The following is a 24,586-nucleotide window of genomic DNA, read 5'->3' on the forward strand; positions in this document are numbered from 1 at the left end:
TATGAGAGGTAATCAGATCTGTTCCCTCCAATCAGACAGAGATTGAATTGAATTGGCTGTCTGCTGTTGTGGTTGTCAGTGGAGGCCAATAGTGGGTACACAGGGATAGAAGACAAAAATGACACTCACTAGCAGATAGTGACACACACTTTACAAACGTGGCTTTTCCAGCACTAAGACCATATTTAGAGGTAACAGCCTCTTCTCTGTCCTCTCCTGCTATTTGCTGCCCTTCTCCCCCATCAGTTTATTTCTGGAAAATTAGTGATCTGTCCATCCTGATGTCTACCCTTTCACCAGTCTGGGCTCTCATTGTACTCATATATTTATCTGTCCACCATTTTTTCAGCACTATAACAACTCGGGATGGCAGGTAAGAGTGGTGAGATGTGATCACCGCTATTCCCAGGCAGGCGTCTCATTCCAATCAGCAAACCCACATCCCTCTCTCCCTGTAGCAGCCTGAATGACATACTCCTCTGCCTCTTTTCCTGAGTGTTCAAAAAACTTCATCCAAGCTTTCAGATGTGACCACACTGAATTAGTATTCAAAATGCCTGACTCAGAGAGAAAAATATATATCAGTGAAAGCCTTTTATTTGCCTTCCTGAGTCTTGGCCTGTGTGTGTGTGTGTGTGAGTGAGTGAGTGGCTGTGATAGCTTGTGTACTCTGTGATCCTCTCAGTATGTTCAGCTTAGTCCTCTTCTCCACACTAGTTGGTGTGGCCCACCGCATCACTAACTACAGTCTCCATAGCAACAGTTTGCTCCCTGCTCATAATTTGCACAAAAGGAAAACATCCCAATGTCACACACAGGCTCTAATAGAGGCCGATACTCTCACCCCGCTGTGCTGGTTGAAGGACTGAACATTGAAAGGGACATTTCTTATTTGTTAGATGTTGACAGGCTTCTGCTTTCCATTTCAGTTTTCTCACAACACACAAACAGAGCTGGCTGTTTAGAACTTATTATTATTGCAAAATCAGTATTATTAATTTTTACAGTATGTCTTGTCAGGCAAAGTATATTGCATCAACCCATTTTTTGTCATTACTGAAGGTGATTTTAAATCCAGATGAAATCACAAAAGTCATCTCTTAAGAGAGAAGCATTTTTTAAAATTATTTATTATTAATAACCACAGTATGTTAATATGGAAAGGAAGCAAATGAGTCCTTGGAGCATCAGAAATGCTTTTTTAGCCTCAAAACCTCTGGGTGGGCAGGTATGTTGGTAGTTTAATCTGCTCATAACTACCAATCTATGGACCGACAGCATTTTTTTAGTGGTGCTATTGAAGAATGAAGATGATGCTATTCAGCATCTAAACTGACCAATGAGTGATGGTTTAGGCTGATCAAAGTGCTAGAGATGTTGAGCTCATTAGCTTGTAAAATGATGCTAGAAGTGCACTTTTCCTTCCGCTGATGTATGTTAGGAAGTTCATTTAACAAGCCATGGTGCAACACAAGATACAGTATGTACCCATGTTTGTAGATAAGACAGTAATAAGCTAATGTGGGTTGCAGTTCAAGGTCTGTAGCTCTTTTTGTCTGTTAGCCAGTGTCACTGTGAGCTACTGTGAGATTGTATTGTATTGACAGGGGGTGCCATGATAAGATTTAAAAAAATTTCACTCTTTGTTTGATTTTTTTCCCAAATCAAATACAGGGCTTGTAATTTATGAATTTCATTTAATTTTAGTTTTACTCTAAGGATGTGTAAGTGATGTACACTGTGAGGAAATAAGAGTTAGAGACATAGAGAGACACTCTGGCAGATGCCGGGCTTCCTTTTCCTTTTCATGCTGTATGATGCTCTGCAACCCTCCTTTTCTCCATCCCTCTTCCAAGACCCCGGCTGAGTGAATGAAGGGAGAGGGTTCATTACACAAGACGAGACAGAGGGAGATAGAGAGGGGAAGGACAACAACTTCAAGTGGTTCCATATTTTGGCAGAGATGACAGACATGAGAGAAGACTTTGTTCTGGCACACTCGCCTTGGCATGAAAGGAGGACTGCTGTGTTTTGAGGAGTTACCTGTGTTTCCTAATGCTTTGAAAGAAGGGCTTCTAGTGTTAGACAGTCTCGCACACACCCACATATGTACATAAACACACACACACACACACACACGGACAAGCGCACCTCCTGTTCTCACAGACAGTCGGATTTAGGAAACAAATGGTTTTGACACTTTTCACTCAGATGTGTCTTAGTGTTTGAATAGAGAAAATAGTGTGTGTGTGAGTGTGTGTATTCAGATGAGGGACTAGGAGAAGAATGACAAGGACAAAACATGAGGCACTTTTTCCACTTCCTTTGATGACAGGAAGTACTTGGAGGAAGCTCACAGGGCAGGGCTCAGAATTACTTGTTGTTGTGTGTGTGTGTGTGTGTGTGTGTGTGTGTGTGTGGTGGGCGGCGGCACAGGGGCGACCGACAGTGCAGTCCATGGGGGGAACTGCTTCAGCGTTGCATGACAGCATGCTAGCGGCTTGTTTACACAGACCACTCTCTGATGCCCTGTCAGAGCTGAGAAAACATACAGCTGCGCACACAAACAAAACAGATGCACACACACATATGCACATAGACACAGTTACATGCACACTCGGAGGCCATATTCCCCTTCGTTAGTGAGACCAATTACCTTGTAATTAAAGCCAGGGCGAGAAATGAGCTTTACCACCAAGAGTCCTAGATAGAGGAAGGGATGCTCGATTTAGGAGATGAGGAGAGAGAGGACGTCAACAGGATTGAGAATAGCCACATGCTAGCAGAGCTATTGTTGGCTTCTCATTAAATGGAGAGAACATAGAAAAGGATGAGCTGAAATTAAAGGTATCACCTTATTCCACTATAGAACATGTTGTGTTCTGTTGTGTGTGTTAGATGAAACTCATTTCCTCAAATAAATAGCAGACCTCAGATGACCACTACCATCCACAGCATCAAAGTTAAGTCTTAATCAAGGAGGTGTTGTACACACAGCAAACACTGTTTCATTTTGCAAGCATCAGCTGAGTGCTTTTTGCAGATTACACAGTACATCTTGTTCTGGTGAAAATAATAAACAAAACCTACATCACAACCTCTCTGAAAACAACTTTGCCACCGCAAACACAACCATGTCGACAAGTATGCAGGCACAGAGCAGAGAGTTGTGCTGTTTCACTCTGTACTGTATTAAAAGCCTCAAGAATTTCCTAAAACTCCACTTCACTGCATAAAAATAAACTCTAGCCAAGATAGTTGTAGGCACACTCACAAAAACCTTTTTTGGGTTTTTGGCTGGATTCAAAGATCAATGCAATAAAAATAACAAACCCATTCAGGCCCATGGCAAGTGTATGTAAGATGATGGCTCCTCTGCAGCTCAATACAGCAAAATTTGTGTGTCAGAGCTGGGAGAAATAGTTAGAAAATAACAATATTTTTAGGCATTGATATTGGCTTTACACAAGGATTTTCTATTCAGGACAATCATTTCTATGCACCAGCTTTTAATAAATGTCATTATATTTGCATAGATAATAGAAGCATTCTACCACTGAACACTTTTTAATCATTTTTAAGATTAAAAAATATTTAATCTTAAATATTTATCTGGTTAAATATCTAAATGACACTGCAAGGTTCTGCAAAAGTACTGTAACAAATGATCACTCTGAAATCACAAGAACAGACTGTCAATAAGCGGAAGATGGAGCACATCGATCAACTTGTGTTTTCTCGCTTCTTCTCAAACATTTCAAGACTTGTTCTTTGAACATTTCCTTTTTCAAAATTTCATGATCTTGCAGACAACTGGAAGTTATTTGATTATGAGTCTAAAAATATCAACAGTCCAGTCAAGATAAGATCAGTAAGATCCTAGAAGGTCGGTAGTGGACCTTTTTTTCCTCTTAACAATTAATGTTATACATTGAGAAAACAGGAAATAAAAGTAGTCTTACTGGACATTTACTAGGAATACATGAATGAGATTTAACAAGATTTGATTCAGCTTTTAAGAGAGTTATGTTGGAAGTACAGAGAAGGGTTTACTTCGCTCTGCATCTCTGAAGCTGTGACAGAGAACTGCTGGCCACCTCATTTTAACTAGTTTAGCCATTACATTAAACTAACCAACTTGTTCAGCTGTACTGGGTGAAGGTACAAGCCAGAAAAGTCAAAGTAGTTTTAGCCACCCAGTTACAAAGTCATATCATAAAACAATGTGACCCAAAGTGCAGTACAGAAGTGGTAGCTACCAACAAATATGGCAGATTGGTGCAGTGTGACATAACATGATGAAAGCCCTGTAAAGTTAGGAAGTGAAAATAGCTGATACAAGCTATGTAAACACAGAATGAATTTGTCTGTCAAGAATGTTGTCACATACTTTGAATTTAATGATAAAAATGTATATGCATGTAGACTATACTCACATGTTTTAATTTACAAATTGCAAACAAATGTCATGTTTGGTTTCTATACAATCTACCTACCAGACTTTAAGAACGTAGATTAAAATGCCTACACTGTCTAAAGCTATAAGAATCATTTTAGTAAATAAAGAGTTTCCTTAGAGGTGTCTTCCTCAACTCTTATCATACACAAGACAAAAGTTTTTCTGTTTTTCCAAAGTGACCTTGACACAGGGTGTGTGTGTGTGTGTGTGTGTGGAACAGTAATGGGCAGGGTGTTGCATCTGTCCCTGATGTATTTTTCAGCTCTAATTTGTTCTGTTTTCTGCCCGAGAGAATAGCTGGATGCCTCAGGACACACATGCGTGCGCACACACTTTCATGCACAGACAGCTCTGGTCTCTGGCTGTGCCCCCTGTCATCCAGGTCAGACCAGCAGGTCGAGAGGAGGGAGACGGTGCTGGGGAAAAGGGAGGACAAAATAGAAAATGGAGATAGAAGGAATGTCAGGATGAGAGGAAAAAAGGGTAGATGATAGCAATTATACCTCTGTACCTCTTTGAGATTGTCCAATACTTGTTCCACTATAAAGCTTTCTGTCTCTGAAGATGAGCCACCGCTTTATTCTAATTGGATACCAAATGACACATAATGGCTAGACAGAAAAATGATATCAAATCCTACAGTCAGAAGAGGAGTCTGATATAAACCCATTTTTGTATAAACATCACATATTTTAACAAACTACTAAAGCTCAAAAGAAGCATCTTCATTTGGTAAACACAACAGCATGTCATGTTGCAAATAAGACGGAAAAAAATGCACATCAGCAAACGCACAGTATTGGTTTATTTGATGAGTGGCAACAGTGCTTCATCATCTTATTCTACAGTCGACGTTTCACTTCAGCAACTATGGCAGTGTTTTTGTAACGTTTGCATATGCGTATACTTAGTCAAGTGTGAGCTTTTGTGTGCCAAATCAATCTGCCAGAATTAAGCCTGGAGCTGAAGGGGAAACTTGTTGTTTTCTTGGCACATGCTGTTTGTTGGTTTAAAAGAGTCTGTGTAAGACTGAGTACGAGTAAGTGCTTCATCTGAACAAGTCTCTGATAGGTAAAGAAAGCAAAAATACCCCACACACATTCATACACACACACGTTCGGCAGCAGGATTTAGAAGCAGGATTAATTGGAGAGTAACTGCCGGGTTCCCTCATGTGCTGTTGAGTGTTTGCTGGGAAACATCCCAGCTGCAGTTAAGAGCCTCTGGGTGCTTCTTCATCTGGAACACAGTGAAACAAGCTATACGCTTTACCAGCCGCTGCAAACAATGCAGGCCTGCTGAAAATAAACAGACAAGTGCAGAGATTCATGGCTATTGATAGTACCATTGGTTTTTGTGCCACTAACAAAATTTCTGAAGAATATGATGAGACGTGATGTCACAACTTACTGTTACAAATCAGGAATCAAATCAAAGCCACAAGTACAGATTTGTTAAACCAATGACCTAAGTCTCTAATGTCTAATGAAGTTAACTGGACTGTTAAGCATTATTGGCCATACACTTGGCTTCAGTCTATAGCCTGATGATCAGCATGCATTTGAAACACCTCAGGATACATAGAATCAGTCTAGAAGCAGGAAATATCTCCTCTGTTATACTGAAACTGTGTGAATATGACACATATGTAAATGAAACAGCAGCTCACAGCAACATATTGGTATCTGAGCAAGCAGCATAGTACTAGAAATGGCAATGGCAGTCTGAAATTTTGTGCATGAATTGTAATGACTTAGATGTCTTGACCTTTCCTTTAGTGCCATCATCAAGTCAAAATTTCTTCCTTCTCTAACACTTTGGTCTATAACCAAATATCTGCAAAATGAATGACAATCCCATCATCCTAAACTGTACTTTGTGTTTAGTGCTGATTGGCAAATGTTAGCATGCTAACACGCTACACTGTGTAAGATGGTGATCACAAATGGTTGGTGCATAAGATCAGATAGTTTCTGATATAATCAGAGACCATTTGTAACAATAGTGGAGAGAGACAAGAAGGGAGGGTGACTGGACTACTGAGTGGGCCATAGCATTCAGATAAAACTGCCTATCAAGCCAGTGGGGCCAGCCAATTGAGGGTAGCTAAAACAGATACAATGTAGATATGAGGCCGCTGAGTATCTGCTCTTTGTTTGGGCGAGAGTAGGATTTAAATTCATCATGTCACCTCTCAGAGGGCTCAGTTCATATATGAAAGCAGCATAGCCGGAGACTCACTATAGGGCTTACTGACAAGTCAAACCATCATTTAACTTTAAATGCTCACCCAGCTTTCAGCACATTTCAGTATGTGTATTGTTAACTGTCATACCTGCTGATCATCTACATGCTAGCATGTTAGCATTTAGCTCAAAGCACCACTGTTGCTACGTTCAGCCTCATAGAGCCGCCAGCATGGCTGTAGACTCTTAGTCTTGTTTTCACAGTTTGGGCCACAATTCTATCAGTATTGAGACAATTAGACAGGTTTTAAACAAAACCACAGGTTATTCAAACTCATTTGAGAGAGAAAGGCAAGACAAATGGCAAAATTATCACCCACTTTCATTGAAAACACAATCACAGTTAACAGACCAACCTCCTGATTCTACTTTGACATACCGGTATTCGTATACCACAGTTGTTAGCCAACAGTTTCTCTATGCAATGAGATATTATTAAAGGTAGTTTGTGTACCCTAAATTTTGAGTTTATCTGCAAATAAAGTGGATTAGATCATCAGGCTAAATTTTTGGCTTGTTTACAACCTCTTTGATCATCTGAATGCTTTTGCTGTTTGCCCCGTCATTGACAGGGCAAAATAAGACTCAAGCTGTAATAAACTGTTATTTTCCTTTGAGTGCAATGTCTGGCAGTTTTGCAAGAGAGCAGAAAAAAGGGAAGGAGAAAAAGAAATCAAATGTCACTATGTATGTAATCTAAATGTAACTCAACCAAAGGGGAATGATCATGCAGAGACAGTGGGGGTTGTGTGGAGGAGAGGAGGGGAACCAGTTGGAGCAGAGTGATGGGTACACGGGAGGCAGAAGGTTACAGTTGCCAGGGGCGATGCTAGGGGCTCCCCTGAGGGACTAGACGTACTGTACCAGCAGTCACCTGCCATCTATCACCTGTGTGTGTGTGTGTGTGTGTGTGTGTGCGTGTGTGTGTGTGTGTGTGAGTGAGTGAGTGAGTGAGAGAGAGAGTCAGGGGGGTTCTGCCTGTCATAACGCTCTAATCCTGAGTGACATTTATCCAATGGAGGCCTCGCTCATTCATCCATCCATCACGTTCTGTTCCTCCTTCCATCCTTTGCTCTCCGCTTTATGTCCTTCCCTCCCTCTCTGCTTGTTGCTTCAGTCAAACCAAACCTGCATACCAAGTCCTTACACACACACACACACACACACAATCCTGTACAACTACTTTACTGTAGCTTAAAAAGCTGAACTCAAGATATTATGACACTGGTGTGCACTGTAATGCAAGATTGTGCAGGTGTGAGAAAAGTATGTATGTGTGAACGTGTAAAACATAGACCGTAAAAACTAATTGAAGTAGTTACCGTGACGTCACCCATTGGTTTGTGAACTCCCATTTTGAAGCCTTAAGTTTGCATTTTGACCGCTGCCATCTTGGATTTTTGGGGCCAGAGGTGACCATATTTTGATGAGAGGGTGGAGCTGACCCTAATGCTAGCTGCTAGCTTGGTTAGCACTGTGCACTATTACTTTACTATGGTTAACTGTGATAATGCTAATGCTAATTTTCATTTGCAAAAAACAGGCTTAAAACCATTAAACAAAATTAACTTACTGGAAAAACCTGAACATCTGACTCCTCACAGGGTCTTTTAGTACAACCAAACACTGAGCAAGACTTTTTTAGGCGACCAAAATGTTACCAATAATTTTCATGAACTGAAAACATACTGAATTAGCGATGGTTACGGCTACACCTACACTCTGTAAATCTGGGGTTATGCCATCGTTACATTACCAAACCAATGTTGTCACCGTGGTAGCGACTTGCCTGTCATGTCACTCAAAGTGGCCCTTATCTGTGCATGAATTTAAACCTTAATAAAAATTTAAATGGGAGAGTTATATAAAAATTCACCCCCCATGCAATTGTAATGAACGCAGAATTTAGCAATAAAGTCCAAAACCATTCTTTGTACCAGGCTGTAAACATGTTTACAGCCTTGTATTTCTTCTGTGAAGTTGGGCATTTTAACATGGGGGTCTGTGGGGATTGACTCGCTTTGGAGTCAGCCTCAACTGGCCATTCAAGGAACTGTAGTTTTGGGCACTTTGCTTTGGCTTCATTTTTCAGCCCTGAAGGCTGCTGCTTGGTGTGAAAGAGTGTCTGTGTGTGTGTGTGTGTGTGTGTGTGTGTGTTCACCTGTGGATCAGCCATGACTGATGCACTTGAAGATTCTTTCATTAGTGTTATGGTATGGTAGGTAAGATGTGTGTGAACATGAGTTTGTACATGGTTGTGTTTCTGTGTGTGAGAGAGAAAGACGTGAAGCTTGTGTGTGTGGTCTGTCATAGGCTACTTTAGGGGACAAATTTCAGACTTAAGACCAGTTAATTGGGGACAAAAACTGTGTACCCAGTTGGGAAAAAGCATATTTTTGGGTCAGTAATTAAGGTTAGGCAAGTAGTGATGATGGTTAGGGTAAGTCTCCAGGAAATAAATGTAAGTCTATGTAATGTCCCCAAAAGTAACCATGATCTGATATGTATGTGTGCACACGTGTGTATGGAGCAGCCATGACAGATGAAACGGAAGATTCTTTCATTAGTTGCCTTGAAGCTCAGCAGAGTTACAGCAATAGTGGACATTTAATTACAGCAGACTGAATGCTTCCCCTGCTGACACACGCATGCACACACACTCACAGGGAGGTCTTTCATGGAATTTGCTTCCAAAAGGTAATAATATAAACTTCTCCTTCTTTCCCTCTTGGCCTTTCTCGACTTCTCTCTCTCTCTGTTTCTCTCTCTCTCTCTGTGTGCTAAGTATAGTAGCAGTAATGGTGATGGATGCAGATGGAGGGAGCAGGTCTCAAATGTCAAACTCAAATGAAAACTGCTGTTCCAGAGAAACAAAAGCAGCTGGACACAAACAGTGTTATTTAACACTCATACAAGTCCTGTGCAGCACGGATGATTTATAATGAAGACATGAATCTTCACACTAGTGCATAAAAATTCAGATCAAATTACATCATTTAAGTGAAAGAGAAAGAAATATTCAAAACCCTTTTCAGTTTTCCATAATTAAAGGAGCATAGCTGTTTCATTTGTACAATTCAAAGCATCTCATTTCACCCCCTTTTTTTTGAATCGGATGATTTTCAATTCACAAGTGTGTTTTTTTGGCTGCAACATCGCCCAACATTGGTTGTTAGCTGTAAGAAACACCCCTTGTCAAATTTAACTTCATCCAGCAAATCAAATCAAGATTTCCTGGTTTGTTTCTCACAAGCAGTTAAAGAGATTTAAAGCAGTTGTGTCTCCTGACAGCTCATGCTCCGATGTGAAAGAAATACGAGTAGGTTTTTTACTCACAGCAGCTTCATGTTTAATGTATTGACGCAGGGGGAAGCAGGTGGGGTGGCGGGTGTCATCATAACTGTTGATTGTTGCTCTTAACTCACTTGTTTATGTGTGTACTCGCCCGTATGCACATTTCACGGGACTGTTTCAAGTTTAATGAAGGCAATATTTAAATGTCTTCAAACGTCTCCATGTTGAACAGAACAATCCTCCGGTGATTTAATCACTTACTCTAATCTCAGCCCAACTGAGACGTGACACAATAGAGAGCGGCGCCGCTGTTCTGTCTCACTCTCTCCAAAATAAGGACAGATGTTCTGCAGCACTTTTGTCTCCAAAGACTTTGAGGCAGACAATCATGATTTACTCCAAGTAGGACTGTGACTGAGTGTTTGTCTGTTCAATGATTCAGAGGGATGAGCTCATTCACACCATATTGGAGTGTGTGTGTGTGTGTGTGTGTGTGTGTGTGTGTGTGTGTGTGGGTGGGTGGGTGTTATTTTTTATCAATGGGAAACAGAGTGAAGTGTTTTTCTCTTTGAGACAGTGTTCCCATTTTTCCCCTCACATGGGACAAGGATTCTCAGACAAATGAATTTTCACAAATATGGTCTCTAGCAGCCTTGGACTTTTAAGACTTGCTTTTTGAAGTTTTTACATTTCAGGGCTATTACCACAAGGGCTAACCCACCATCCCGCCAAGAGAATCCTCTTTATTCTCTGTTAATGAGGCCTTTTGTAGCTTTAACCATCCTTAAACATTGTCCAACCTCTAAAATCCTGTGTAAATATGATTCAATTCAGGTGATGCAAATGAAGCATTTAAAAATGGGCATGCTTGTGTGTGTTTGTGTGCATACGAGCCAGCAGACAAAGCCGGGGGAGGTGGGAGATTAGTGTTGGACAAAGATGATTCAAAAGTGCCATATAACATGATGCTCTTGCCTGTGGTTAAAGGGCTCATTTCTAGTATACTGCAATGCTGTTGGGACTCTGTGTGAATGGAGGGAGTGTGAAAGAACGAGGAGAGGAGGAGTGGGACCTCTCCATCACTCCGGCTATGACCTTCCAAGAGTCACGCTGTTATAGAGTACAGAACTAATGCCTCAATATATTATCTGAATATGCTGCATTATCATTATGCCTCTCCCTCTCACTATCGCTCTTGCAGTCTTTCACTCACATATACACGCTGAGAAACACAATGCAGAGACACACACTGATGCAGGAGTGTGTCCCCTATGCAATATTTTATGATGAAATGTTTGCGCACTGCAGGTCAGGGGTAGAGAAGCTGAATTGGAGAAAGATGGAGAGAGTACAACACAAAGAGGACGTAAGTTTAGCCTTATTAGTGGCCATTCTCTCTCTTTCTGCTCTGTATTGTGTGTGAAGAGGAGCGCAGTAGTCACTTCAGGAGATAACATAGAGACTTCCTGGACAAGAGCAAGGTCAACACGCGGCGACTACGCCGACACTCACCAATGCATGCACACAATGCTGACAATCTCACACACAATAGAGGGTGAGTAGGGAGGGAGGAGTGCGGGAGACAGGGGAGATAAGAGCAAAATGTCACGCCATTATTTTGCGAGAGAAATGGCCGAAGAGGAGAGCAGTCACAGTTTCAACTCTAATCCCTCTGAACTACATTGATTCATGCATCTGAGTATATCGACCAGTGCCATTCATATGATACCACAGTTCAATGCATGCATACCTTCGATCTGATTTAGTCACATTCCAAGATGTTGCTAACATCAGTAGCTTTGACCTGTGCTGTGGTTGTTTTTTTGTTAGATTAGTGTTGAAGTCTTTTGTGGTCTATGTGATTGATGATCCCAAGGTAATAGCACTGGTCTGAGGTAGATGGAGGTCCTTGACTGGAAGATGTACTGTGAACTGCAGTGTTTGTGTGTATGTGTGTCTGCAGGGCAGGATCGCAGCGAGGCGGCTCTCATCAGGCGTTTTAAGGGCGATGGCGTCCGCTACAAGGCCAAGCTCATCGGCCTGGATGAGGTCACCGCAGCCCGTGGAGACAAACTGTGCCAGGACTCGATGATGAAGCTCAAGGTAAAGAAAGTCTCTCTCTTCTCTTTTCTCTTTGTCAGTGTGTCTTAAATTAAAACATTTTCTTGCTCTTTTAATTTACTGCATCTTTGCATGTTAGTTGCACAAAATGACTGACTTTGGAAGACTTCAACACCCAGAAATAATGTAACATGATTGCTTAGAGCCACATTAAGTTCCATGACCCACAAAAACCACTGAACATCAATAGCCAACACAGTTGTCGGTCCATAAATAGTTCTCTAACTTCATGCATATTCTAAACTTCCGCTTTTAAATATGCATGTATTGTACATCACAGCATAACTGTGCCTGTGTGTATGTGCATGCATGTATAGTTTGTTGCAATTTGCCAGAGGAGAAGGGTGGAAGAAGATAGATAAAAAATAGGGCCGTTATAATTTGTAGGGGCGACGATGATCAGTGCAGGGGGAAGTGAGGAGGTTAGCCATATGGATGAGAAGGGGATCGGGGTGAATGTCTCATTTGCAAGGACAGGAACAATTAGAGGGAGAGAGAGACAGATGGGGCAGTTAGCAGAGGAGAGAAGGCATATAGGAGAATAATTTGGATGATAGGTGAGAGAGAGAGAGAGATGAGAGAGGATAAAGATGAAAAATAGGCCATTTTTAATTCATTTATAAATAACATCCTAATGAACAAGCTGATCTGAAATATTGTATTGTATCATGCATATGGAAAACACATTTCTAAATGATGTTACACTAGAAAATATAAACAGAAACTTCATACAAAGCCTAGATTTTTGCTTTTTTTGTACAAATGTATGTTGAAAGAGTCTGAAAGAGCATCTTATTCATTATTAATTGTCCTTTAACACACATTGGATCCAATTTCTGCAGGAGATACTTTATTTAAATTGGCAAAAATTACATTTACGTTTTGTTTATGTGTAGTGAAAACTCTATCCAGCTGAGGTGTAGAAGGGTGAGGAGAGGATAGACAGCTCATTGATCAAACAGCTTCCCTCCTCCTCATTTATTCAGACAGGAAATCCATCAACTCTTTTTCTCTGATCTCTCCACCTCTTCTTTCCCACTGCTCCTCCCTCTGCTACCCCAGCTCTCGCAATTCTCTGATCTTGCTCCTCTCTTTTCCTCTCCTTTTGTGACTCACCTATGCAAATGGGGTTGAGATGAACGTAAAGGGGAAATTCCTCACTTAGATACAGTAATAGAGTTATAAATCATCAATATCTTATGGTATGTTCAGGGGACAGTCAGGTTGTCATGTTGCAATTTAACTTTCTGCTGTACCTGCCTTGTTTACTTCTTCAGTCATTACTGATTTTTGACATTTCCCAGAATGCTTTTTGACAATTCAAGTTGCTGCATGACATTCAATATGTAGTGGATATTTTTGAACATGGAAAATAATATTATTGTCAATGTTAACATTTAAAAATATATTAATGTACTGGTAGTCACAGTTTACAGTAGTACAGTATACAGTGTTTGAAAAATATTGTTGTACATTTCTAACCAGTTTTCTTCCTCTTCCATTAATCACAAATATATTGTTTAATGTACTGTTGTTTGTTTGGTGTACCAGGTATTGAATAAATGAATATCTACCAAATATTCAGCACCAGAGTTATGCAAAAAGTTTTGTCCAAGTCATGATTGTTAATATTCATCACAAGCACAGCTCTGAATACTTCATATGGACTATAGAGGCTACTGTGGGTGTAGAAACTGATGTCCCACCACGATTTGTTGGTTTTAGAGTGATACCAATATGAAATGCTTTTTTTAATTACTGATTTTGCAGAGAGATCGTCATCTGTATTTGTTCAGTTATTGACAAGTAAAAGATTAGTATATAATCAAATAAGAACAAATGTTTTATTAGAGAGCAAGGTGGCCCAAGAGAGGGTCGTAACAGACTTAACCTTGCCAGCAGATACAATACACTGTACATGTCCTGCTGCTAATATTGCTTTTTGAATTCATTTCTGTGTGTGTGTGTGTGTGTGTGTCTTCCTGTCCGCAGGGTATAGCTGCAGCAGCGAGGTCTAAAGGAGAACACAAACAGAAAGTGTTTCTGACTGTTTCCTTTGGAGGGATCAAGATCTTTGATGAGAAGTCAGGGGTAGGCTCAGAAGCAAATTTGTGTGTGTGTGTGTGTGTGTGTTTGTTTGTTTGTGTACATGTGTGCGTGCCTGCATACAGCATTTCTGTGTGTTTCCTCTGTTAATGAGGCATCTCCATGAGAGGGAGGGACCCCTGGGGAAATCAGGAGGCCCTAATTGAAACCCTGAGAACAAGGCCTCAGTAGATGAGAGAACATGGCTATCCCATTGTCTGCCTCTCTGCAGACAACGACAACACTGGTTTTATATTATGCTCCTGGATTATGCATTTTCCATTGTACATGGCTGCTTTTCTGGTTGACCGACTGGATCTATTGAAGCTTTGCTGTCCACCTGCTATCGTTCCTCCTCGTCTTTTGTTGTTATCTTTTTCTCAATTTCCTCTGTCAATCAGTTTGCCAGACGTTTTTTTTCTTACTATCCAATTAGATCCTAGAATTACCTAAACTCCACAAAAACCAGTGAATGTAAACTCCAAGATTTAATAGGATTTAACAGGACTTGTCATATATAGTAGACATTCTCTGGACAGACAAACTGTGTATTCAGTTGTTAAATGCTGCTGCATAGTATGTGTTCTTACAGCTCAAGGGAAAGTGAGCAATAGAGCGAAGTGATTTCTTTTTAAATTTCTTACTTAAGGATCCTCTGACAGGTATTGTCTAGGTTTGATGCCCCAACTGGCCATACCTGTCACGGTATCCTTGAGCAAGAAATATAATGCCTACATTTCCTAGGATACTTGGAGGGAAGCCTCACTGAACAGCCCATTTTGCCTTCGATATCTGTCAATAAAGGAAAATTTGTGTCCCATTAAATCCCCAAAACGTCTTAAAAGTCCATTAAGGTGCATGGCTCGGTTTGCTCATTGTCTATTAGGATCCTTTGTGCATGTTATATATATTTTTTTTATTTTGGCAGCTGGAAAACATAATACAGCATTAACTGCTGTTGTGACATCATCTAAATATACAATGTGTGCTACCTGTTTCACTCTGTCTGGCTGTCAGTCTGATTGTGAATCTGCAGTCTGGTTAAAATACAGAATGAAGCTTGCTGCTCTGCACCTGGCTTTAGTAGCTGACGTGGTAAGCCTGAGATTTACACCTCGACAGGAGCTGGATGTCACTGTGTGTATGTGTGTGTGTGTGTGTGTGTGTATCCAGCAGTAATTCAGAAGTGCAGGGTATCAGGCAGGCAGGACACAGTAACCAGTGGCCTCCCACATGGCAGCCATATTGCATGCAGCCAAACTCATCCCTCAACAGTCCAATCCTTCATTCCTCTTTTTATAACCCTCATTTCTCTTTGTCTCGTTCCCCATCCTTACACCTCAAACTCTACACCAAAAGATAGAGAGGGATAAAGAGAAAGAACCAGCTATAGATAGGGAGTTGTAGAGTCAAAGGGGAGAAGATATAGAGGGAAAGGCCAAGAAAGAAAAGGAGAGAGAAAAGAAGAATGTGAAAAAGACAGATAGAGGGAGGACGGTTGGGAGGGACAGAGACAGACTGAAACAGAGTTAGAGGGATAGGTGTAGAATCAGTGAGCATATGTCAAAGTAAAGCTCTCTACAGGGAGACCTTGTCCTCTGTCTCCGCACATTAATATTAACTATAGAGATATGCTGTCCTTACTATCAGTCCTTCAACCACTCCTAATGGCTAGGGAGGGAGGGAGGGAGAGAGAGAGAGAGACATAGAGAGAGAGAGAATGACTCTGCTGAGGTTCAGGGATCTTGACAGTCTCATTCCCCTCCTGTGCATCAGTCAGCCAGATGGGCGGATGGATGTATGGGTGAACGAAAGGATGGATGGTCTCTCTCTTGGAGGAGGGAAGGTCGTACAGGATGGAGGGAGGTGGTGCTTGAGATGGAGGAGAAGAAGAGGAGAGACATTAATCTAACATAGGGCAGGCCAGCATGTCTCTCTCTCTGTCAGCCTCTCTCTCAGTGCTCCAAGACACACACACACACACACACGCAGACATACGAGTGCACCACCCTCCTAAGCCCTTTTTGCCAGTCTCATCAGGGCCACTGCACCACGTCAGGTCAAGAACTCACAAGAGTGAAAGGCTGAGCTCACCGGCCTGCTGCTCCCTCACAGGATGAAATCAGAAAGATCAAATTAGTTCAGTTCAGCCAACAGAGAGGACTATGTAAAAAAAAAAAAAGTAAACATCGAGGAAAGGACATACCCTGGAGCAAAGTTATTCATATGGATGGAGATGCAACTTCAGCAAGGCTAACAAGACAAAGGAGAGATGCAGCTAGTGTCACTAGTATTTACTGCCAGACGCTTCCATACATTCACGTTGGGTCTAATCAGGTTTAACTTTAACAACAGAGCATGCCACAGAGGAACGAGAGGATTAAATGAGGGTCTAGCTTTAGAGAATGAATTGTGGGAATTGACAGAAGGTGTGGACCAGAGGGTGTCATAGCAAGAATGCCAGGAAGTGAGACTCAAGATGGGTTTCAATGGGACATTGGAGTTTCCCTGTGTATTCCATGCCATGAGAGAAGGTCAGAAAGCAGATAAATGGGTTTGTCAGGTGTATGTATGAGTGTGTATGTGTGTGTGTGCGTGTGTGTAAAAAATTGAGACAAACAGGAGAGAGAGGAGCTTTATTTTAGGAACTTCATTATCTGTATGTTTGTCTCTTCTTCACTCTTTCTCTAACTTTCCTTCTCTTGCTCTCTCTCTGGACTACAGTGTGCAAACTGTTAATAATCAAAAATACTGGTACAGTCCAACTTAGGTGTATGTATGTGTGTTAGTGACTGACAGAGAGCTCTGTATGAGTAACCACAGCAGTGCTACCTCTTGCAAAGAACTAATTAAACCTCAAAGCTAACCGCTAATCTCAGTCCTGTCCTACTGGCTGGAGACTGGACAGCCTCCGCAGGCTCTGTGATGATGTCTCCCCTCCAGGAGGGAGATGCGAAGAGCAAGGAGGAGAGAGAGTCAGTATCCTGCTGCTGCTTCTCCTCCCTCCCCACTCCCAGCATAGCGGGGAATATCTTGGTTCACTGGCCAGCAACTGCTGAAGGGCATTCTGCCCAGAGTCTCTCCGAGACACTGACACCGTGTGTGTGAGATTGTGAGAGACACTAGTAGTGCATATCAACAGTGCTGGAGAGAAAGAGAGAGTATGCAGTCATATCAACTTTTTTGATACAACCACCTGTTTTTACAAAGAATTCACTTCCCCTGAGAGTGCATCTATTTAAGCAACTTTGAGTGGCATCTGATAGTTGATGCTGCCAGATGTGTCGGCTCTAGCAGACACATCTAGCGGACAGCGGACTCCTGTACCTCACTGTTCTGTTCAAACTTTCCAAAGAATGATGTAACAAAAAACATTTTAAAATGTTTTTGCAAGAAACAGCAGTCGGCCTTGTCAGTAAAAATATCTCATAGATGAGAGATTTGAAGAGAATAATGAAATTTGTTCCAGCTTTAAGTGAGCAAATAACAGCTCAGTACACCAATAGTTTACAGTAGAACCTTTAAGGGAATACAGCAGCAAAGGTTCAGACTGGTTGCAGTAAATAAAGAAGGATTCTGCTTATCATGTGATCACCAAAACTGGACAGTTGAGTTGTTTGAGGGCTGCAGAAGTCCAAGATTGACAATAATACACTGAAATCACATTAACATTTAATTTGCCACGTGTGTGCATAACATGATAAAAAATTTAAATTAAAAATTTCAAGTTGGAAAAAAATGTATGTCTAAAAGCACAGTTTGCATTTTTACATTTAATTTTAGGCAGTACATTGCCTGCCAATTTGAAAATCAAATTGCAAAGTCAATTTCATACTCAGTTTCATTATTAATACGACAGGGTTATTCTTCAGACTACACTGATTTTTGATTGGAGGTTTCGTTGTCATTTTAATATTGGCAGTAATCATGCTTTTTCAATAATATTGATAAGAGGCCAGGGTAAATTACTATCATAAACAGCCAGTAGCACCAGTACCAGTAACAGTTAAGCAAGCATGACCATTTATGAAAATAAGCAGATGCATCCCTTCTTGGCAAGCTCATTTAAATTGGAATGGGATGATTGTGATGTGACCACCTGTGGAAGCTTTTCAGCACTAGAAACCTGACAACGTAGGTACTGACTGACTGTATATGTAAATTGTTTCTACTCTGCAAGCTGTACTCGCTACCATGATGAGGTAGAGCAGTTGAATTTATGCAGTCATCTCATTCTCTGCTCTCTTTGAATCAGAGTTCCTCTTTGTCACCTCGGCACCCACCCGGAGATAATTCAATAAGCTCTGCAAATGAGCTGTGTGTGCATGTGTGCGTGTGTTTGTGTGTGTGTTTTGTGCGCATGTGCGTGTGCATGCACCATCTTAGCTGTCATTTTCAGGTCAATCAGAGGTGATAATAATAACCATTACTCTAATTATTAAATTTAGAAGACATGACTCATACAATGATTATCTATTTCTGCTGGGGCTGTTTGCATGTGTTTGTGTGTGTGTGTGTGTGTGTGTGTTAAGTTGATGTCATTCTACGCTGCCATGTCTTCCTTCTGAAGTAGCTTCAAAGAAAGCAGATGTGTGTGTTTAGCCTCTGATGTATAGAGCTCCAACCCCTAGCATGCACTCAAGGGCTACTGGGTCATTATGTTAACTGTGTGTCTCTGCTCCCAGCATGCAGCTGGCATTGACAATAACAACAAAGCAGACATTTAGTGTGACTTAACAGAGGGCTATTGCATATTATGTTGTGAATGTGTATGTGTGTGTGTTTGTGTGTGTTGTGAGCGAGGGCACAGATGAAGTGATCAAGTCGACAGCTTGCCGAGCTGTGATTGTCACTGATCCCCCCTCTGTCCTCAGGAAAAACAGTGCCATCTGCCACGGGCAATGCCAGCTTGGCACTCCTCACCCAGGCTAAACTAGAGAGGGCAGGGGAGCTAGAAACAGTTTAACATAGAATACAAGACCTCTGTGTCAGAGTGCTTGTTTCTGTGTGTACACTTGGGGGAGATTGCATGTGACTTTTTTTCATTTCCAACAGGTCAGAGTTTTTAGAAAAGTGTACAGTAGTTTGGTGAATTCTTCAATTGCACTTCTATCTTTGTGTGTGTGTGTGTGTGTGTGTGTGTGTGTGTGTGTGTGTGTGTGTGTGTGTGTGTGCGAGAATAAGTGTCACTTGTATCTTGTAGTGTCTTCATGTCCCCATGTTGCTTTTGTACATCAGAAACTTAATTTAATCAAATTAATCCACAAAGTGCAATTTGCAAAACATTATTTTCATTAAGTGCTTTACATGGCACCAGAGAATGAGGAAATATGAAGTGCGTCAAACTTGAGAGATATGTCCTATTTATGTTTCTACCAAGTTTTATTGTGTTTTGTTATATTTATATTCATTCATTTCTAATGGCATTATGGGTATTCTGAAATTTCATGAATAAAAGTTGTGTGTTATTAGAATTGTGTCAGAAGATTTGAGAAAAACTTAATATATATTATAATATTAATATCACAAGAATAAAGTCATAATCCTTCAAGAAAAAGAACTATGTAGTAGTTCTTGTGTTGAGTTATCAAACATCGTATGTCATGGTCTCTTTCAGGTCCTTCAACACCACCATGCGGTCCATGAGATCTCCTACATTGCCAAGGACATCACGGACCACAGAGCCTTTGGCTATGTCTGCGGGAAGGAAGGGAACCACCGCTTCGTAGCTATCAAGACTGCACAGTCGGTCAGTGTCTGTTTGTAGGAAACTGTGTACAGATGTGTGTGTGTGTGTGTAGTACATTTAAATTCAGAATGTATTAAGGACACAGCTCATGGGGGGTCCATAGTACAATAAAATACAAAGAAAAAATAATTAAGTGTGCTTAGCAAGTGTTTGTACATGTTTTGCCACATACCCGTTGAATGTAGGTTAATGTGTCATTCATGGGGGCCTTCTTAGTAGGATGAACCTCTTGACATTTAGATAAGGACCCTTAAACACCAGCTCATGTCCCTTTTTGCCGTTCATCAAACGACAGTTTACTTTGTAGAGCTCTAGGTTTTGTGTGTATGTTTCTGTGTGTGAAAGGGCTCAACTTCAGCCCTGCAGCAACACACTCTATGTGATATTGAGCACCCCTTTTGTACCTGTTATGATTGTTGTCGCTGTTGTTATGTCTGTGTGCTTGGCTTGTTTAGTCTGGATCCAGCTGGCTCGCTCTGTAGCCATATTGATTTCCCATAGTGAGTCGATGAGGGTTTGAGTGTGTGTCACCAACTCTAATGGCATATCCATCCTCCTAGGGCATGAACCGTGGCTCTTTGACTTAGACAGATACACACAGTCACACACACACACACACACACACACACACACACACACACACACACACACACACACACACATCAGGCTGTACTCCATATATACAGCAGCCAGACTTGTACTCACCAAATGCTTCCCTGCTGAACAGTGTAGCAAAAGGCTAAGTTCTCATCAGTCAACTAAGCTATCACTTACAGAGTGTCCCAGTAGCTGAATGGTTACTGCGCATGCCACATAACTGCAACGTCCCTGGTTCGATTCAAACCAGCGACCATTGTTGCATATCATGACCATCTCTCTCTCGCCTTGTTTCCTGTCTGCCACCTCACTGCACACTATCCAATAGACGCAAAAATGCCACACAAAAAAATCTTGAAAAAAGGCCAATAATGTAATTTACTTGCTGTGTACCCGAGAAAAGGTCACAATTATATTTTACTCCTGTTTTCAGGATTTGAACCAGACATTGCTTGCACCTAGGACTCTTAGTTGTGGAACAGACAATGAGAGGGATGGAAGCACATAGCTTACGGCTGAGGCTGTAATTGGAACGTAACCACTTTGATGTGAATTAACTAAGCGTCTCTGTCGTTATGAAGAAGACGAAGACTTAAGGTTGTTTCGAACAGCTCAATTCAGGAGTACATTCAAAAGTAATTGGCTTACCGTTCAACTCAAAGTCCTAGCACAAGAAAATCGTGTTATGTATCGTAATTGTTTTCGGGTTGTCCGTCTATCCGTCCATCCCATCCCAGTCTCGTGAATGCGATATTTCATGAACGCCTCGAAGGAATTTCTTCGAATTTGGCACAAATATCCGCTTCGACTCAAGGATGAACTGAATAGATTTTGGTGGTCAAAGGTCACTGTGACCTCACAAAACACATTTTTGGCCATTACTCAAGAATTCATACACTAATTATGACAAAGTTTCACACAAATTTCTAGTAGGATAAAACGATGTAGTGATGACATTTTATATCCAGAAGGTCAAGGGTCAACTTCACTGTGACATCATAATGTTCTGCATAAACACTTTTCTGGCCTTTATTCAACACCATAACTCAGGAACAGAAGGAGAGATTGTGAACACATTTCACATTTGGTCGGATACTGAATTGGTGACACTAATCTTGGGTCTCCACCTCGAAACTGTGGTGATTGTTTAGATGTTCTGTACTGCCATGTTGAAGATGTGTTTGAAGCATCCACCTTTTAGAATTTGTAGCTTCTTTGCAGCGGCATCCATATCTGAATCAATGTCTACTGTCGTGGCTACAACTTTGTGTTGTATCAGAATCATCTTTATTGGCCAAACACGTGAACACATACAAGGAGAATACACTTAATACCGAAGTCTTCACTACAAATATTATATGAGTCTGGACAGACATGAATGTAAACGGTAACTTGACCAGTTGGTGGAGGCATTCTAGTTTATCAACTTTTAGAGGAGTCATTGCGGAGGAGAAGACTGATACTTGTTCTCTATGGTCAGTCTGCAGAGTCATTCTCTCAGTACATCACAGTCTACATCACAACATTTGTGAAAAGTAACATTGTAATTAAGGTCTATTTGTTAAAGTCTACATTGAGAGTCGGTCCAGAACACGTCCACAAAGCTGAAGTTGTTGTTATCTCTTATTTTCATCTCTTTGATAGATTTGAAAGAATGATGATGGATTTTGAGCATGAACACATAAACAACAAATGAAAAATAATGTAGTGGTAATGTGGTTTAGCCATCATTGGAGAGTGTAGCTTTCTCTGGGCAGAGTTTTCACTTGTTGTAGGTAACAAGCTTTATATTTCACTCCTAATGGAAAAGTCCAGCCTAAAGCGTGTTAACACCTTTAAAAATCATCTAGTTTTTCATGTGCAAAGTATATTGTACACTTTTGGTTGTTGTTGTTTGATGACTCATTTTTACCCTGGATAACCAACTGAATGTAGATTGTGTGACTAAAACGTTTTCTTAGGATACTTACAGTACAGGATGTTTTACTTTAGTGGCAAAATGTTCTTTTTAATTTTCCAAATCATCTGTGGTGTCAAGGAGCAAATACTTTTTGAGTTCACCATTTGGCACCAGGGTTCAACAATTATAAATTTAAATAAGGAATCAGAGATACTGCAGAGTACCAGTTTGCCCATTTTGACATTTGCCTCCTGGTTTTTACTGTGTGATTATTCCTGTAAGAAGTTCAAAAGGCATTTTAGGAATTGTAGGAAATCACTACCTGAATTTGATTTAGATGAGGCAGGTTAGGTAAATTCTATTTCATTTGGGCAAAAAGGGGAAATCTGTAGCATCAAAATTCATCCCACCTCCACCCTTCCCCCACCCAATCCTGATCTGTGCAGATTTTCTTAGAGTACCTGCAGTAAATTATTATTAATATATCTATTACTACTTTTTGTTAAAATCATTCGTCATTGTTGCCATAGGCTCTGAATTAGTCCTCTGAATCAAGAGTGCTGAGGTTAGCTCATCTCTATGGTCCTATAAGCTAGCCACTCATCCTAGATCATCCTCGAAGCTTTCTACTTTTACGGTTCTAAAATTCAGTGCTTGTCTCGGCTCTCTATGTCTTCTCTTACCTCGAAATTTTAGTAGAGAAAGAGGAATATAAAAAAAGTGAGAGAAAAGATGGAGATTAGAGCATGTATTGTCAAAGCAAAGATGATCTGACTCTGACAGTGACAATATGTTTCACTGTTGGCTCAGCAGGAGCCACCGTTTACCCAAGTGTCTCTGTCATGAGCAATATGTGGCTGAGAACATCTTGCAGAAAGACAACACTGAAGTAGAGCAACTCTATGCAAGGCAGCGCTCAGTCTGTGAACTCTAGGTACCCTTCACATAGCTCCAGGCAATAATTCATTATGTCTGAAACGCTATTGTACTATACAACTCGTTTTTGTTGTGCTGTGACAGTAGTTATAAGTTATGAGTCATCTTACTGGTTTGTTGTTATTACTTTTGCTCCCCTAACAAGAGAGGTGGTAAAAGGTACAACAGGCTAGTATAAGTCACTGTCTCTTGTCACAGTCTGAACCAGGGCTGGCTAGAGAAGGAATAGAGTATGTAGTGATTGTGCAGGTAAGTACATATATGACCTTTTCTGATGAGTGTGTCTTTGTGTGCGGTAAGGTTTTGCCTTAGCCTGGTTTTAAGATCCCAATCGTAGGCAGCAAATTCACAAAGTCTGCCACTCTCTGTGATGATTCACTGACACTGCATGGATTGGTTAATGTTAAAGTAATCATAAAAGCACAGAAAACAGAATCAGTCACAATTTTGGACAAACCAACTTCTGTGTTTATCAATGCTGATACATTCCTACAAGCCAAAATTCACAAATTAAGTATGCTATTGGACAAAAACATCCCATTGGTGTTCCACATTGTTTCAGGCTTGTGACCTGATGATCCATAACCAGCTGTCTACAACTCAGTCAGGTATCTCTGATTCATTTTATCGGTTGGACTTCTGGGGTGTGTTGCCAAGTGAGAAAGTAAAATTTTTTACTTGGCTAGTTTGAGTAATATGTCCCTGAGTTTGAAGGCTTATCAGCTGCCAAAACATTGAACAATGGTTAATGATAGTAAAGACAAAGCAACACTAATTTTATGATTGTGAGGTCAATGATATACATACTCCGTTAGCATGACAAAGTAATCTGTCACAAAGTTATCAACTGGCCAACGTTGTGCACTGCTGAATAATGTTGCATTGCAGTTCAACTTTTTTTGCTGGAGCCCTCTGTCAGGACCCCTGCTACGCCAATGTTTTAATGGGTGGATAATGTGTCCTTGTCTTCCTAGGCTGAGCCTGTGATTCTGGACCTGCGGGACTTGTTCCAGCTCATCTATGAGATAAAGCAGAGAGAGGAGATGGAGAAGAAGGCCCAGAAAGACAAGCAGTGTGAGCAGGCGGTCTACCAGGTACACTTACCAGCTGTTATCAGTTTTTGCCTATTTTTACACTTACCTTAATCATCTGCCATGAGTATAATGAGCTTCATCTGAGAGACTCTTGACAGTAAAGTC

The 24,586-nt window shown here is 40.9% G+C and overlaps 1 protein-coding gene across 20 annotated transcripts in view; it reads left to right on the forward strand.

The window, feature by feature from the left end:
* The window catches only part of dab1a (DAB adaptor protein 1a), a 239,874-nt gene that overhangs the window by 197,348 nt on the left and 17,940 nt on the right, over positions 1 to 24,586 (forward strand). For all 20 annotated transcript variants that reach the window (XM_044360753.1, XM_044360755.1, XM_044360762.1 and 17 more), the window contains 4 exons: positions 11,963 to 12,102; positions 14,113 to 14,211; positions 19,823 to 19,954; positions 24,362 to 24,481. In XM_044360753.1, coding sequence (XP_044216688.1) covers positions 11,963 to 12,102; positions 14,113 to 14,211; positions 19,823 to 19,954; positions 24,362 to 24,481 — 491 coding nt within the window. The remainder of the gene's footprint in view (positions 1 to 11,962; positions 12,103 to 14,112; positions 14,212 to 19,822; positions 19,955 to 24,361; positions 24,482 to 24,586) is intronic.

The sequence above is a fragment of the Thunnus albacares genome, chromosome 9 (assembly GCF_914725855.1).
Source record: "Thunnus albacares chromosome 9, fThuAlb1.1, whole genome shotgun sequence".
NCBI lineage: Eukaryota > Metazoa > Chordata > Actinopteri > Scombriformes > Scombridae > Thunnus > Thunnus albacares.